The sequence below is a fragment of the Hirundo rustica genome, chromosome 7, assembly GCF_015227805.2.
Source record: "Hirundo rustica isolate bHirRus1 chromosome 7, bHirRus1.pri.v3, whole genome shotgun sequence".
NCBI classification, from domain to species: Eukaryota; Metazoa; Chordata; class Aves; order Passeriformes; family Hirundinidae; genus Hirundo; species Hirundo rustica.
Genome location: NC_053456.1, coordinates 11,469,339 through 11,486,660, shown reverse-complemented (window position 1 = coordinate 11,486,660; position 17,322 = coordinate 11,469,339). Strand labels below are relative to the sequence as shown.

General features: G+C 44.9%; 1 protein-coding gene across 5 annotated transcripts in view; it reads right to left on the bottom strand.

Moving 5' to 3' along the window:
• Window positions 1-258: 258 nt before the first annotated feature.
• CLASP1 (cytoplasmic linker associated protein 1) overlaps window positions 259-17,322 on the bottom strand; it is a 170,592-nt gene continuing 153,528 nt past the window's right edge. For all 5 annotated transcript variants that reach the window (XM_058421334.1, XM_058421335.1, XM_058421336.1 and 2 more), the window contains 3 exons: window positions 8,361-8,567; window positions 6,116-6,232; window positions 259-4,375 (listed from right to left, as the gene is read on the bottom strand). In XM_058421334.1, the coding sequence (XP_058277317.1) occupies window positions 4,289-4,375; window positions 6,116-6,232; window positions 8,361-8,567 (411 nt within the window). In that variant the 3' untranslated portion in view covers window positions 259-4,288. The remainder of the gene's footprint in view (window positions 4,376-6,115; window positions 6,233-8,360; window positions 8,568-17,322) is intronic.

Genomic DNA, 17,322 nt, shown 5'->3' with positions numbered 1-17,322 from the left:
CTCAAATGCTTCACTGCTCAAATTTCTACAGCCATAATGTATCTTAAAACCTCTGTAATTCTCTCAACAAGCCTCAGAATACAGGAATCTTTGAAACCCTTCCTCCTTGAGTTACATGACTTTGCATGACCATCAGCTTTCACACACAATTGTGTCAAATAAGACCAAATCATTTACAAGCACAGGTTGGACTAAGGAGCTCTGTTGGACAGTGAATTACTCTGATGTTCCTCCCCCAAGAAACCCAAATTCCACTTATTCTAGGGCAAACTCAAAAGGTTTTATTTTAATTTTTTTTTTTTTTTTAGCAAATTCTATCACGTAAATGTTAACAAAAAACATCTGTACAATTGCCATGATACACTCAAAAGTGAAACAAATAAGATATAAATACAGATATGGATGTAACATGACAAAAAGCGGAAAAAAATAGAAAAAAAAAAAAGAAAATACATGCGCATGAACACGGTGCCAACAAAGTCATTTCTCATGGCCGGCATTTTTCAGAGCGTTTTTTACTTCCCATTTAAAACATTGTTAGCAACGTCCTGCTGTGTACTACAAAGGTCTATTTTTCTGTCCCGTAATATGTAATATTATGCTTGATAAATAAAGGGGTGGGGAGAAAAGGTTCTGATGACAAAGATGCAAGTTACATTACTTATACAGGTTATTGGTAAGCTAGTAATAAGCAATTAAAAAGACAGTCTCGTATTGTATTGTAATCCAGGCAAGCACACATAGTGTACCTTAAGAAAGCCACATGCCTCGGTATTTCTGAACTACATGAGAACTACAGTACGTAGACCTGTGGGGCAGATGGAGCCGGGATTCGCCCACGCCCACGGAGCACTGGTGCAGCCAATGGCAGAAAAAAACATCCACATCTGAGATTTCGGCAACCTTGCAGCCAAGAGCTGCTGTCTGCTGAGAGTTTTCTCTCATCCAGATTTTTAAAGCATGGTGGGCAAAGAAAATACACTTTTTTTTTTTCTTTTTTTTTTTTTTATTTTTTTTTTTATTTTTTTTTTTTTTTAAGGTACGAAAAATTGAAGCCCTGCATAATGGGCAGCAAGAAAAAAAAAAAAAGGCAGCTGCAGTAGGTGGCTACTGCCAGGAGAAGGTGAGCACAAGCTTCACCGGAGCAGTGAGGCACTGCAAGCATGCAGACCTTCCTCTGCAAGCGTGCGTGGACACTGTGATTTGTAGCCAGAGAGACCTTTACGCTTGCTGAAAGAGAAAACAAGGTGATTGTACAGCTTGTCGAAGTCCGAAGTGGAGATCAGAGAGGTGACATTCAGAGCTAGCCCTTTGAGTACTTCAAAGGAAACACAAAATCTGGGTCACGTTCAACGTACTGAACAACCCTACAACGTCCATTGTCCGCGATGGTTGATGAACAGCCGGGCAGAACGCTCCCGCTGCGTACAGGCAGAACGGATCCTAGAGTACTCAAAGGATGGACAGCAATGGAATTAAGGAGCACATTAATGAGCATCTGCTGACAAACAGAACTGAATCTGATTCAGGAAGTAAGGCCTGACCCTACCCTTGGCAGCCCCGGGCGTGCCGGTGGCCTCGGGAAGCGCAGGCTGGCCGCAGGCGCCTTTTCAAGGACGAGCTTTGACCCCGAGCGAGGCGTCAGGGACGGTACAGTGCGTTCACTCTCAGTGCATACCGACGGGATTTTATAAAACATATAAAATCATTTCAGAAGGAATTCAATTCCTGGAGATTTGCTACAGTGTGCCATTCAGTGGAAAGAAAAAAAAAAAAAAAAATCAAAACCAACAAACGGCAGATGATGACAGACCAAGCTCCATCACAGCCGGGAGGGACTAACATCACCTGGTCAGCTATGCTGACCTTCTGAACGCCAGAACTGGAACAGAAGATGCTGAGCTGAGATGGGGAGAAACAGAAGATAAATACTAAACAGTTAAGAGCACAACTAAAAAAAAAAAAAAAAACAAACAAACAACAACAAAAAAATAACCACCCCCCAAAAAACCCCTAGCCCACTACTAAAAATTCAAACAAGACAGCTTAACTGCTGCCAACAAGTCAACTGAGTATTTCCTCAAAAGGAAAAATAAATTTGTGTTAAAATCAAATTTGAAGCATTCAAAAAAAATTTAAAAAGAGCGTTCTAACAAGCATACAGAAAGGCGTGGAGAAGAAATGGTCCACAGAAAGGCAGACACGAACCACGGCGCAGACAATCCCCCTTTAAGCGAGGATGGCTTTTCTGAGCCTGTGGAAAGACCCTGGGGGAATCTCACACCCCAGGAAAGCACACGGTGTCTGTGAAAGATGGGGAAAGTTGCCCTGCAGCCAGCAAAAGCCCGCACAGGTATGTACAGGAGCAGGTCACCTCCCCTGCTCTCAGGTGAGCAGGGAAAGGGACCAACAAGCTTTGCAGCCCAGTGCCACGGGGACCCACAGCCCCAGTCCCTCCCGAGATGAGGACTGGGAGAAAAGCTGGCGGGTCCCAGCTTAGCTCCTCAGGGATGGGGCTGAAACACACAGGGATAACTGATGGAAGGGGCTTTACCCTCCCCTGCTACAGTAACGGAGCTTCACGTTCTCAGTGTGTTTCCGAGGTGTCCCTTCAGCTCCCTGAAGGGGAGATGGAGGAAGCTGGAGAGACTCCGGGGCACTGAGAGCAGCCAGGAAGCACACATCCATCACCACAGCTGCAGCCATAAGCTGCAGGCCCACCATCCTCTTGCACCACTGGCACTGGGGACAAAACCCCAAGCTGTGATCCGTGGCAGCTTTGGGGTGGGCACTCCCATCAGCCAGGATCCAGCCCAGGGCCAAACACAGCACGCTAATTAGCAACCTGCTGCCTTCCCTGGTTACGGGCAGGGCCAGGGGGAGCTCCCCCTTTGCAAACAGAGGGGTCTCTGTTCAGGAAAGGGAGGTGCTGTGGGGTATTTGATTGCTGCTGGTTTGCCTCTGACCTGCTCTGTGTCATTAGGCTGCAAAAGGACTTTGCTGCTGCATCCTCACTCAGAGCACCCTGCTACCAGCAGTGCCCAGTGAGGGGCTCTTCTGGAACAAAGAGCACCCAGCAAGCCTGTGCGTGGAGATGGCCACAAAGGAGGCTTCCAAAGGCAGTTAACAGCACTGCAGGGACTTCAGGAACGTGAGGGGCTGCGGCAGGCAACCAGCACTGTCCCAGCTGGCTCAGAGACGCTTCCATGTGGTAGTTCTGTTCAGATTCAGACACCCTTTCTGTACCCTGGGGATGAACATTTTGCCCAAAGTGCAAAGGAGTCGTGGGGACAAAGCCATCCAGCATCAGTGGCTCAGTCAGAGCAGCAGATCAGCCCTTTGATGCTACAGATTTCAAGGAAAACAGCTGGCACTGAAATACAGCTCTGCCAGCTCCCACTGCCCACCCACTGACACACCCAGAGCCCAACCCCATCCCACCCACCTAACTCCACTATCCTATCTGCAGACATCGGTCCCAGAACCGGGCCTCGGGTTCCCTTTGGGGAGTAAAAGGTAACCTGGAGAGTCTTTTTGAACATACGAAAGACCCAAATGGGTTGAGAGGGGAGAAGTATTTACAAAGTCAACGAAACGAGCAAGAGCCCGGCTGTTATGCACAGCACAGCTGGCTGGAGAGCAGTTACAGAGAGATCAGCCCATCTGGGGTCGGTCACAACTATGTACAAAACTCAGATGTTTAAAAAGAACCTACATTTTCATTACTCACTTGATATCTCTCAGTATTAAAGCATCTGAGGCTGGAATCACAGCCACACCTGCAAAGATCCCCCCGTGGAGAACCCTGCAAGTTAGGCAAGCTGCAACAGGGAATACAAAATGGGAATACAAGACTTGAAAGAAGAGAAGGACCCAGCCAGCATGGGTGGGGGGAGAGATCAGGTAACTAGCACACAGAAACCAAAACTGGGTATGAACTAAACCAACAAGATTTTTTGACTTTTACATGTGTCCACGTTCTTGGACTCAGTGTTAGAATGCTAACCTAAACATATTTCTGAGATTTCAGCAGGCTATACAAATATGTTTAAGTATGGCTTTCTGATGTTCACTTTTAATCAAGACTGCGACACAGACCTTGCTTCCTTTACATTCAATACCAGTAAGATTCTACATAAAAGCTTTCAAGGGACTAAAATACTGATTGCAATAAATATCTGCATGGCCTCCTTAAGCTGATGGAGCACGCCAGTGAAGAGTAGCAGAAAGGTCTCTGAGAGGCACCGTTGATTGCTTCTAAGTCTACACATATGTCCACAGATCTCCATTAACTGTGCGTTGAAACATCTGAAGAGGAGCTGCTGTTGCTGTTGGTGGTCTGTGCCCTCTTTATATACAAGTTTAGTAGCTTCATCTGAAAGAAAGAAAGAAAGATCAGGAGAAGATGCCAGAAAAAATACAGGCGGGGAAAAGCTGACTGCCAATGTAAAAACTCGTATTCTGTGGTGAGCTCGTTTTGGGGTGAGCTGACACTGGGCACTCTGGAGGAAAATCAAGAAAGCTGACCATATTTCAGAGCAGAGACAAGAGGCTTTGCCCAGTCCCACTGAAGTTACAGACAGACCTAATGGGATTTAGAAAAGCCTTCTGCATTTCACTTCATCAGCCATCAATTCACAGACCTCAATCCTGCAGCCAGGTCAGGTCAGGCAGGATTCCCACAGAGGTCAGCAGGGCTGCAGGCACACTGGTGATCCAAGAGCCATGGGTCTCCCCCCCAGGAAACACCCTGAACTTTTCCCTGTTTTATAAAATGGTCTGTTTCAATGACATTATATCTTCATTAATGTGGTACATCTAGTGCAACTGCAGTTGTTATGACTATATACTTCTCTTGCATGGATTTGTTTTCTTTCTCCTCCTTGCCACTTTAACTCCAGATCCTGTAATGACTCATGTTTGCATTTAACTTTAAACAGGCAGGCAGTCTGCATAAACCCAGAAGAATTACCTATATGTTTCTAGTTAGTGATGTGGTGGAGGATATTGGGATGATAAAGCCTTTACAACATTTTATAGGGGGTTTCCTAACATAGCAAATGTTAGAAGTAAACAGAAGTAAACATCAGCACACGTAGCTGTCTCTCTGCAGAGCAATTTGAAAGCAAAATTGTAATTTGTTTAGTGGTAAGACAAGACAGAAATAAAATCTAAGTGCCTTTAGTCTCAGATTGTTTTGACCTATATCACACTTCCTTAGCCGTGAAAGAAATTATGGCTTCAAAATGACAGAATGAAGCCCTCTGAACTAAGTAGCTATTCATGTGCACAGATCTGTTTCAGAAACAAAAACTGCAGAATTCATCTTAAAATTGCACTGAAATCTTGGGTATGAAGACTTGAAACAGCAGGAAAAAAAAATTGTGGTGGCTTGTCGAGCAGCTCTGAAAAGCAATCGAACAACAACATAAAATTCTTGTCTGAAGGATGAATTAAGGGCTTCATTTCACTTGAAGCATCAGGTCAGAATCTGAGTTTTGCAGCTAGTCTGACTTCAGGGCACAAAGTCCTTTGAAGGGTCATTTGAGCGTGCTGTTGTCCCAGAAGGAAAGGGACACATGCCCTGCTATTACGAGTGAAGCTCTTCCTGCATTTCTGCCAGCCCTAATCACAATTTGCTGCTGAGAGGACCTGCTCTCCCACCATCCCCATGCACTCCCATCACTCTCTGCACGAGGATGCCCGTGCAGCCACAGAGCAGACTGAAAGCTATTTAATTTGTATTGCAGATCTGCTCTTCAGCCAGAGCAGCCAGCTGATCCAGCTCGCTGCACAATCACCTCTGGATGTAATGCCAAAGGAGCAAGGCAAACAGGGCTGGAGAAGGACCTGCTCAGAGGGAGGCTGCAGTTACACAAGGTCAAACGTATCACGGAACCAATCTCTGAACACCGTTAACATTTTCCAAGTGGGATTTCAAATGCTCACAGTGCTGAGAGAGTGTGGTGCTGCTCCAGTGGCATTTGCCAGGGAGAGACAGAATTTAATAGGGAACTTGACCCAGAGCTACAGTGAAGCCACTGGTCTTGCTGCTAGTAATAGCCAGCAGAATGGCTTGCCCTACCAAAACACCAGAGACACATTACTCTCGTACCTTGCTTCCTGTGAGCTGTGCGAGATGAGGTTTCAGTTCTTCTCCAATTACTGAATAAATAGCCACCAGGCAAAATACACTGGCTTTTCGGACACTGCTCTCTGTGTTATCATAACCCTGGAAAGGAGAGAGAAAGGTCAGAAGGCAAACAGCACTCTCCAACACCCTTCCTGAGCAATATACTACAGAGCTGATGTACATTTTGTAAATGTGGCTGACCTAAGAGATCAATAAAAAACCCCTTTGCTTAACAGAACAGTTTGCAATCTGAATACCTGAAAGAGCAAGAGAATGCAATCACCATATCTGTTCCTTCTGTTATTGCTTATTACTGTCATGTTGTAAGTCATTAATATCTAGTTATTTATAGCATCAGATAACAATACACAATACTCCTAACTCGAGCTTGGGACTCTATCAGATACACACACTTCTGTGTCCAGTTCAGATGACCAGGAACTATCCTGAACAGTTAGGACTCTTTGGAGGGCAGCTTACCTATCAAGTAGGAAATACCACAGGAAAGAACATGCTGAAAGACCCCTGTACCTGTGCTGATCTTGGGCAGCTTGGGCAGAGCTCAATCTAGCCACCAGGTCACTCAGCAGCTATGGACACCAGTCCCAAACTCAGCAGCCATCCCACCCCACGAGAAAGGCAGACATCACCTCAGCCTGCTGGATGCTGGCTCCTCCTGAGGCAGGGTCACCTCTGCCAGGAAAGCCAGAGGAGGGATGCAGCACAGCTGGGGCTGTTCCAGCTGCAGGGCCAAAGTACAGCCCAAAATGACAGTCTGCAATCCCACAAAGCACTGAGCTAGGAAAGCAGGAGGCCTCAGTGAGCTTAGAGAAACACCAAGCTATTGAGCATCAAAGGTGGAGAAGAGGCTTGAGCCTCCTCATCAGGACCAGGACAAGCACCACCACTCTCCCCTGCCAAGCCCTGTTCTTCCATGCCCCATCTGTTCATGGAGAGCCTGCTCCAGGCTGTTGAGCTGCACACTTGTGCTCACACTGCTGCTGACGCCCCTCGCCTCCTCACCACTCTGCCAGGACCCTCAGCATGGTAAACAAGCACAAAGGTCATTCTCTCCACACACAGTCCTTCAGCCAGGATCCCGAAATACTTCCCAAATGTAAGGAGTAAATTCCTTCAATCACTGAGTTTCTAAGGTAAGGAAATATCTCAGGCAAACTAGGCTCTGAAATAAGAACCATTTAAAGACATGGAAGTAATTAAAAAAGACAAATAAAACTGCCTTTTTGAAGGCATGCTGCTCTCAGACTTCCAGTGCATCAAAGCTTTGCTGTTCAGATTGTTGTCTCCAACAATGATGGCTAAAACCATTTTACAACAAAAGTTTAGATCAATACAGAATTGTCCAATTCCCAGAAGCTGAGATTTAAGAATTGCAAGAGCTGACACTACAAAGTTGGGATGAATGCTAGGATGCGTAAGGGGAATTTCTGACTTTGCTCTTGTCCTTCCAGCATTTTATGTTCACAATGAGGCCTCTTTATCCCAGCTCTCCATGGAAGTCTTACCCACCCAAACACATCTCCCCCTTTCTCTCTGACTGACCAGTTCCTGTCACAGTCTCTCCCCAGTAAACACACACATTTTCTCTCCTATTTCACTGCTACTTCACCTGTTTCCTTCTGGTTTGCAGCCCCATCCCAGCACTGCCAGCTGCTTTAGGGGACTAAAGCTAAACCTACAGTGTACAACCAAGCCTTAGCACTGGCGAAAACACAGCTCCCCACCCAGCCTGAGAGGGTTATGAAAGGGGCTGAAAGAAGTCAGCAAGTAGTTTGGTCCTAATTTCAGAGAGAAAAGAGGAAAGGAGCAACTTGCCTGCTGGGATTCAAATTCAAGTGCGAAGTACCATCAAAGCACAGAACGGCTCAGCAGAATTAAAGGGAAATTAAAGGGACTGTAAGATTACAGAGACAGTATAAAATGTGGCTAACTGCTACCCCCATATTTATTACATGGCTGCTACTGGCTTATTTAGGAGTCAGAAAAAGGAATCCAGTTGTGGAACATACACATAAGAACTTGAGTTTTCCTTTCCTTAACACTAAAAGGATCAAAAATTCATATACAAAAAATTTATTTTACCAAAAAGTAAATGGTTTAATTTACTAGAATCTGGTCCCAAAGGATCCATCATTCTCCTTTAGGGCACAGATCTCCCAAATTAACGGTGGCTTTTGCTCAGGAGCAGTGATACGGCATTCTGTACCTGTAACAACCCAGGAATGATATCGGGTAGGAGCTGATGCAACGATTCCTTGGAAATCCTCTCGATGACTTTCGTTTGCATTTTGATGGCAGCTAAGTTAATTGGATAATCTGCAGTCTGAATGATGGGGCAAAGCACCTTGATGCACTGCTCGGGGTGGATGGAACTCGCCAGGGTGGAAGCAGCTTCTTCAGCAGCTCTGACGACCTGAAACGAAAGTAGAGCAAACCCTGATGTTAATGAGGTCACACTTGACAGCCAACACCGCTGGAGTGTGCTAGGAATGACTGCCAGGAAATGCTTGGGGATGTTCATTAACAGATCTGCAGGAGGCTCTGTCGAGGGGCAATGACTCTGAGAATTCATATCCTCTGTCTCCAGGGACATCTTTGCTCCAGCCAGTGGCAAGCAGACCTTCCTGCCTAACGTAACTGCGTCAGAGTTGTGGCCAGTTTGAGAAATGATGTGTCACCCGAGACAGACAGGCACTCCCATCCCAGGAGGAACGAGAGGATGACAACTCTCCAGCCACTGTCAAAGAACCAAACCCAACAGCTTCGACTTACACAAAACGTATCTCCTTAACCACTACCACAAGTGTCCCTGCTGCAGCTTTCAGTGTCACCTCAGTGCCCACGCTGAGACACCCATGGCAGCTGTGTCCTGCCCCTTCCCAGCTGAACCATGCTGCAGCCAAATCCAGGTCACAGACACAAGCAGCCTCTAGGGAGCCCCTGACCAGGCAGCTCTGCGCTCAGCACATCGAACCTATCAGCACCGGGATCACCATACAATATGGGAGGAAGAACAAGTGGAAACAGCAGCAGCAGCCACCCTTTGCAACAAGCCCACACTGTCAAGCAGTCACACAAAGTAAGGATGATGCTAAATTCGGCTCTACCCTGAGATAAAGCAGATTCACAACTTTCACTCTTCCCCAGCAGACAGGACAGCTAGTTCAAAGAAGAAAGACCCAAATCTGGTCTCTTCTCCCAAGAGAATTTATTAATTTTACATTCTGCAGTAATTGGATAAAAAAGAACAGGATGGGAAGGCAGGTTTTCTTTTTTCAAGTGTCTGTGCTAATTGCCAGGCAACAAAATGAAGCTTCCTCTTGGCTGCACTCTTCCTGGCCACAAATAACACACTCTTTGCTCCTCAGGTTCTTGTTACTACACAAAAGATGGAGGATGTTTTTCCCCATCTTATCTCACTCTCTTCTTCTCAGGGTTTACTTTAAAGGGCAGGGAAATCCTGAGTGGACAGAGGTGCCCTCATAGGCAGACTAAAATCCAACACCTCAGCTTTAAGAAGAAAGAAGCATTTACAAATCCTCGTGTTTGGGATCTTCCAGCTAGTCCCAGGCAGTCCCTAACTGAGCCCAGGAAGATTAAAGCACCTCTCTTTCCTGGTTGTGTGGGAGGCTCAGGTGCCCAGCACCAGTTCTCTACCTCCTCCTGAACCGAACTACCTGGGGTTGTCTGAAGTCAGTACTTTGAAACCGGCACTAGGAAATCTGTCCCAGGCAATCTGCAAAACAGCAAATAAATCGAACCACAGGTTTCCTGTCACTTAGACCAAAGCCATGGCTGCCGAATTTGCCTTGTTCCCCTCTCCCACACACTGTGATGGCATCAAACTCAGGAATTTCTATTTGAATAAGGCAACCTATGGACAGATACCTCAAAAGAACATGAGCTTTCATTATTTTTAAGCAACTACTGTGCATGAAACAAGGAGTAGCTGGAAGCTTATCTTAGTCTGCGGACTACAAAACACAAAGTTTAATTGACTTTTAAGGTAACAGTAATTAACAGTGACCAGAAGGGATCACCCACAGTCATATCATCATAGCCATGCTGCTAACATTTATCTTCCACTCATGCTGACAGCTACCTCCCTGAAACAGGAATGGCATGAGACACTTGTATGCCCAGGAAACAGCAGAACTCATCCACTTGGCTTCTGGCATTCTCCACGGCAGATCCAACAGTAAATGTGATCTCAGACACTTCACACAGCACAAAGACGGCATGCAGGCATGATATGGGCAGGATGGTGAAGCAACCTCAGATTTTGGACTGCTTCTGTACCAGTGCCCCATTTACAGAAGTAAAGCTGCCCGAGTGCTCCATTCACTTCAGGCCTTTCTCAGCATTTAATTATAACATTAAAACATATTCCAAAATGAATGGAAATCCACAATGTGGTCAATATTAAAAAAAATTCTTCCTGAAAGATCTGTGAATGAGTAGCCATGCAGAGCAGAATGCTTGCTTTCCCACTTACAGCAAGTTTTCCCTCTTCCAGATATTTCTTTGCTAATTTCTCTTCCATTTCACACATGAGAAGCATGAAAGTTACTATTTTTCCACATAAGTTAGTACGAGCTTAGGAGCCAGCGCTGTGTGATTTTGTTGGGAAAGAAGAGAAACACCCAAGTATTTGAGGGAAACCTAATGCCAGGCTTTGATAGCACAGAGTGGAATTTCTGGAGTGGATTAAGTCAGGAGCTCCCAGAAGGTCTCTAAAGGAATCCACTTCCTGGTACTGCAGCTTCTGATGTCTGCTTTCCACAAAGGATGGAAAGCATGAACTTACAAAGGGCCCTCATATTTTACCATCAATTTAACTATTCACCAGCTAAAAAAGCCCAAATATAACAATTTGAACACAGCCCACTTGGGATTTTGTTCTGCAGCAACACCAAACGCTGTTGGGAAGTGTTTTCGGACACTCTCAGAAAGAAAAGCTTGCACATATATCACAACACACTAAAAGAAAATTGTAAAAAAAAAAATTAAACCTTATATCCGTTTGGTATCCTACTTGATAAAAAAGCAACAATACTGGACTCTGATCTCAAACACACTACCATAAAGAAAAGAAAACAAACAAAGCAGTAGGCGAAAAATTTAATGAATATTCTATCTGGCTTTGAGCTCCATATCCTGTTTGCACACAGTTTACTATGCCTATTAAGTTGAAGGTGTGAAACAAGTGCATGAGACAAAAAGCCTGTTAACCAATTCCATGCACAAGGAACATTAAAATACAGTGATGATTTTTCACAGAATAAGCGAGGGTTTGACAGCAACAAAGGTCACACGTATTTTGCCCATCAAAAAGTAAGCAAGGGAAGTTGTGAAGGTACAGAAATTATTTCTGCCCCTGACAATCCTGCTTTCAGCTCTGGTACCCAGTTCTAGCAGGGATGTGGCTACATTTAGGCAGTGGCTGGCTATTTCAAATCCCTTCTCCCTGAGCACACGAGGATCCATTACACATCCAGCACACGACAGGAGCTTGCAAATTTGACACCAGGGAGATTTCCAAGCCTCCCATGAGCACATCTGGCAGACAACGCCTGCATCTCAGCCACACTCCAGCAAACCCCCTGAAGTGTGTGATTAACTTTAATAACACGCTCAAGTCTCACTGACATCAACAGGATTCCAGCATGTTCTGACCTGCCTGTTTGGATGGCAGCCTCTGCAGGTAACCAGCTCCCGCTCCCCGGGGAAGCACCGGCAGGTGACAGGGCGTAGGGAGGGGTAGGGCAATACCAGGGAGCCAAAGAGAAAAATTCATCCCTGCTGGCACAGGAAGCCAAATGCCACCGCTTTGCAATGCAAGTACCAGCCCCTCCTTCCTCCTGGCTTTGGCAAAACAAAACATTCAGCTGCCCAGATGGACTCTGCATCCCACGAGGGGCTCTCAGCATTTACCCAGCTGGCTCAGAGTCCAGCTCACCCGGCCCTGCCAAAGAAAGCAGCAGCATTTCCAAACGGAGGGAAGTGCATTATCAAAAGATACAACCTGCCAGGTCATTTGGCAACAAGAACATGTAATTGTAATGGAGTTTAGCAAAGACATTTTGCCATGAGGCACAACGCTTGTGCCTTGCAAATTGTACATACCTTACAATATCAAAAAATCAAGTACCTTTTAATCAGGGCTTTAACCTAACCAGCAGAGTGAAACAACCTTAAAAGGAGTGGGAGAAATGAGTAAATAGGATGAAGGAACAGGTCTTCCTCCTAGCTTTGAAGGCAAGATCAACAGATACACACCGGGAAGTGACAGGAAAGGCTCGTACTAGCAGTGACACCACAATAAGAAGTGTCTATGTAATCTAACCTTTAAGCCCAAGAAAATGAAAGGGTGCTGTTTGCTACGTGCTCAGACGGGGAAGCTTGCTGTCACAAGAGGATTAGAAGTTAGACAAGTTAACTGAAGGGAAAAAAAAAAGCCAACACACATAGGGAAGCAGGCAGAGCCATTCACACGGAAAGGCTTTAAGACAGCTGGACGGGGGAAGAATATCCACAGGGAAGCATCACTGTATGCTTGCTTCTTGCTAGGCAGGCAGGTAGGGTGTCAAGAGAAGCGAGATTTTTGTCTGACCTAATGTAATTATTCTTAGGAATCTCAGAGATACAAAAGAAAAGTAGAAAAGCCACCAAATGACGATGGCACCTGGAAGCAGCGGGTTCAAAAGGGTGGCTATGAAGCAAGATGTGCAAGACTACAGAGAGCCTGCAGCTCTTTAAAAGCAGACATTAAGCTGTATGTAAGGCATGTCACAAACATGATTTTACCTCCTAGTAAAAGCTTAGAGCAAACCATGGCTTGAACTGGATAGTTTGACATCATTCAACACAGGGCAGGTAGCCCTGGAATGCAGATCTAAGAGATAGCTCTTGGCCTTAAAGCAGCAGGTTTTTCTCCTTTCTAAAGGCTTACTTTATGCTCTACACACTGGTGACTAGATTCAGCCTGACTTTTGCTGGCATAACGTAATCTCCGTGTGCTGGTGGGTTCCTTGAAAGATCTGTGAGATGCACTAAGCCCTTTCTAGTGAGTGTCATGAGAGAGAAGCTTTTATACTTCCACCCAGCTTGTTTTAGGGAAGGAGCCATATTCCATGCACAAAGCCAGCGAGGTGTAGCACATGGAAAGCTGTTCACTTCTAGCAATGTCTTCCTTAATGCTGCCAAGGAGTAAACTTCAAAGTAACAGGTCAGGCCTCAGGAATATGCATGGGAATTGCTTCCCGATGTCAGTGTGAGGGGAAATGCTGATGTACAGTATTAGCGTGACCAAGACAGTGACCTGTGACAGATCCCTGCTTTCTAATAGAAAAGCACATTGGAATCAAAGTTCTACAAAATTTGCTGGACAAACTTTGGATGACAATTCCCACGGGTTTACCTGGTTCACAGCTCACTGCATCCACAGGATCCTGCTCACTTAAGACAGCCAGAACTCAGACTCCATCTCTTCCACCCAATTTCTTCTGCTCAGCTATTACACTCCATGCATTAACATGCTGCATGCTGCCTGATGGCTGCAGCAACCAGCTGACGAGTTTTGACAGTTTCATTTCTGCTTTAAAGAGACACAAAGTACTGGCAAATAAGGAAAGAAAAATGTCCTGACTCCCCTAAGGCAGAACATGCCAGGTTCATAGGCTACACAGGGCATCAGTGTAACATGCAGGGATCTCAGCAAAGCAGCACCTGGATGAGAGCTTCCCCCAGGAGCTTAAGCTGGAGTACTTTGCCATGATTGCTCGTCACAGTGTCTCTGCAGAAGGTTGTAGAAGATGAGGCAGTGCAGGCAAAGCCCCACCGAAAGTTTAGAGGCTTTGTACATCATCATGAAAAAGGCAGAGCGCCAGAGAAGTTTAATAAGCAGAAGAACAAGGTTTTGCTTTCAGGCTTACGAGGCACGTGGCTGTGCTTTTGAGCCAATTTTTGCCATCTAGAGGTGGATACTTAAAGTCTGTATAATATAAGCTGGAGGGGATGGAGGTTTACCAGTACCTAGTTGGGCAAACTCCCATCCCTGAAGGCTTTACAGTCTGATCCAGACAGGAACAAACAATTATGGACTTGGTTTCAAAGCAGGAAGTGGACTCAGCAATGGGGAGTGTTAAGCAGATGAAAAAGCAATGTGATTTTTATAAAGATTCAGATATGAAGTAGATTAGACTGCTTCTCCTGGGCACTAAACATCTGAAATGTATTGGGAGACAGAAAAAGCACATAAACGTGTATTATGAAACACCCATGACTGCCCAACAGCAGCCCTTGGCAGCTTCCAGCATGGACTAGGTAACAATTAATCTTCAAGACTATGATCATTTAGTGCTTTTCTTTTTGCAGAAACCTACACAGATCATATCATCAGAGGACAGTTACAATAGATAGATGTCAGAGCCAATCTAAAAACACTTCAGCAAGATAATAAAAATCATCTAGAGGTAATAGACAGTTATCTTCTTAGATAGATTTCTTCTTCTTCTCCCTCTTTTAGAGGGTTACAACAAAGAATGTACAATAATGTACAATAAGCATCCCAATTATACTTATGGACCTTCTATATCATAACTTACAAAAACTAGATATCTAGGATATGGCACAGGATCCTTCCCTTACACATAGAAAACATACATCAGTTAAGTCTAGAGGCCTTGTGCCAGAGACAGAAGCAGGGAATTAGCTATGCTATGATTTTTCACTCTGCTGCTGATTTCCAAGATATGAAACTATTTCTCTTTTAAAATACTCAATAATAAGAAATTATTCTCATTTTGCTGGCATGAATCTGATGCAATGTCATATCAGTGGTGTTGGGTCAGCAAGCAGCATCCCTCCTTAGTTATGGGTGAGTAACTACACTGGAACAAATGAGTTAATATTAACTAATTGGCAACAGAAAGATGGTTCTATTCCAAATAACTCCAAACAAAGACTGATAAAAATCAACAAGATTTAATATCATTCACAACTTCAATTACGTTCTAATGCTCTAAAAGTAAGTGAAAGGCATTTACATTGTCAATCCCCCTAAATGTTCCCAGTTATGACTGAAGCAGGCTTGACTCTTCACATCACCCCATTAAATCAACAGCATTGAAGAGACTGTTGTGCTACAAACAGTATGAAAACAGCTCAAAGTTAAAAAATGCAAACCAAACATGAATCCCAACCCAGAGCCATCTAGTCTGTAGCCGAGGCTTACATTAATTTCGACCTTCTGTTGAGGTCTGCGCTTTGCCAATCTCCTGCATTTGCACTCACAACAAGGTGTGACTCAGCTCCAACTCCATGGACCAACTTTTCCTCTCCCGTGTCCCTGGGGGGAAATGTGGTGCTCTCAGCTGTGCTGCTCTGCTGATCCCAGGCCTTGCTTTCCGCAACAGAAGGCAGATTTTGAGCCATGGCAAAGACCCAACTGCCTAAAGACTTCTGCTTGGACTTGGAAAAACAGCCAATTATCCAGGCAACCCAAAATATCTAACTGTACTACCACTGCTTTGATACCTCCAGCTATGTAATCTGGAATAAAATCATAGACCTTTTCTTGCCTGTTTTAAAAAAGAGAAGCTTTAACTAGGTATCAGTACTCAGCTGGAGAAGGGGTGATATTTGCTGGTTGGTGAATATGTTGTTTTTGTCATTTGATGTCTCCTGGCCATGATGAACAACAGCAATATTGGAATTTGCATAGACAAACAAACCTTCCTGATTTCCAAAGAACTGCCTCGTACTATGACTTCTTGGAGACAGTACCCCTAACAGTTCTGTTCCTCTTCAAATTCCCCTTCCTTGGTCACTTTAGATTGAGTCTCTGTGTGTCACATATAACTTAAATTGTGAGCAGTAGCTGGGAGCAATTAGCAGTCCCTGTGCTGAGGGGAAATTCAGGTAAGAAAGACTGACACATACACAGCTTGCTCAAAACAGACATTTTCTCCTGATTAACACAGCCTGTTGGACACCAGATTATCAAATCATAACCAAGGATCACTTCTGTCTTCTGCAGAAGAAGCCCAGGAACATAAACTGGAGTGACATCTTATTGTGACTGTCAGGACATCACTGACACAAAGATTAACCCTTTCCCAACTAAATTATATACCAGCTTTTCTTGAAATAGCTCTGACAGTCTAGAAGATTTGATTTCATGTAGTTTTGATTTTATTTAAGTGCACCACTCCCTTTAATACTGCTCTGCTATAGTTATGAAAAAGAAAACTGTAGAACAGACTGCTCAGAGCTTCCTTTCCCTCTTCAGCTATCCTTTGAAAGTCCCTCCACTCACAAAGTGGTGAATCCTCATTTAGTCTCCTGCTCGGTGGGATCCAGTCAAAGGGCAGCTCCTCCTCGCCTCCTAGAGAGAGCAGTGCTGCAAAGTCAGCAGTGGGAGCGAGCTGGAGGGCCACCATGGGAAGGGAATTTGTGACCTTCTGGCTCCAGGCTATGAGTTTCACCAGCTGAGCCATGCCCAAATGATCTCCCAGTTAATTTTTCACAGACTTAACTGAATCAGCAGGTCCCTGCTACAGGTAAAACTACTTTGAGCATAATCCCAGGTATATATTTAGCCTAGCTCATGCAGATACTCAAGTGCAGGTACCTTTCTTAACTTCAGGAATGCTGATACCCTCGAACTACTGACAGACAGATGATGCCTTTCTTGGGCTGCATCATGGTTCTGAGGGCCTCATTTACACAGGGACCAGAAAATACTCATACACAGAATGAAAAATCCAGAACTAGTGCCCCCACTTAATACAGCTGTGCACAGATGGCAAAACAGGAACATACCTGCAGTGTCCTGCAGTGACAGCTGTCACCCAAAGGTCCCACTGTAGCAGCTGATGTCTCACTATAAAGATGCTGTGCAAAACCGTGGCAAATCAAAGCCACACTATGTGCAGCACAGCAGCTACTTGCTGAGCACAGTACAGCTCAATTATTCTATAAATAAGTGCCAGAACTCCCACCTCTCATTCCTGGTTTATCTCCCTCTGCTTTTCACTAGGAGGCGCCTCATGCAAATCCTAAAGAACTTTTCCACAGCACAAGAATTACAGAGGCATAAAGCATTTCAATATCTGTCTTGATTTCTGTAAAACCCACCAGTCCCACAAGGAGAGTGAATTCCAAGG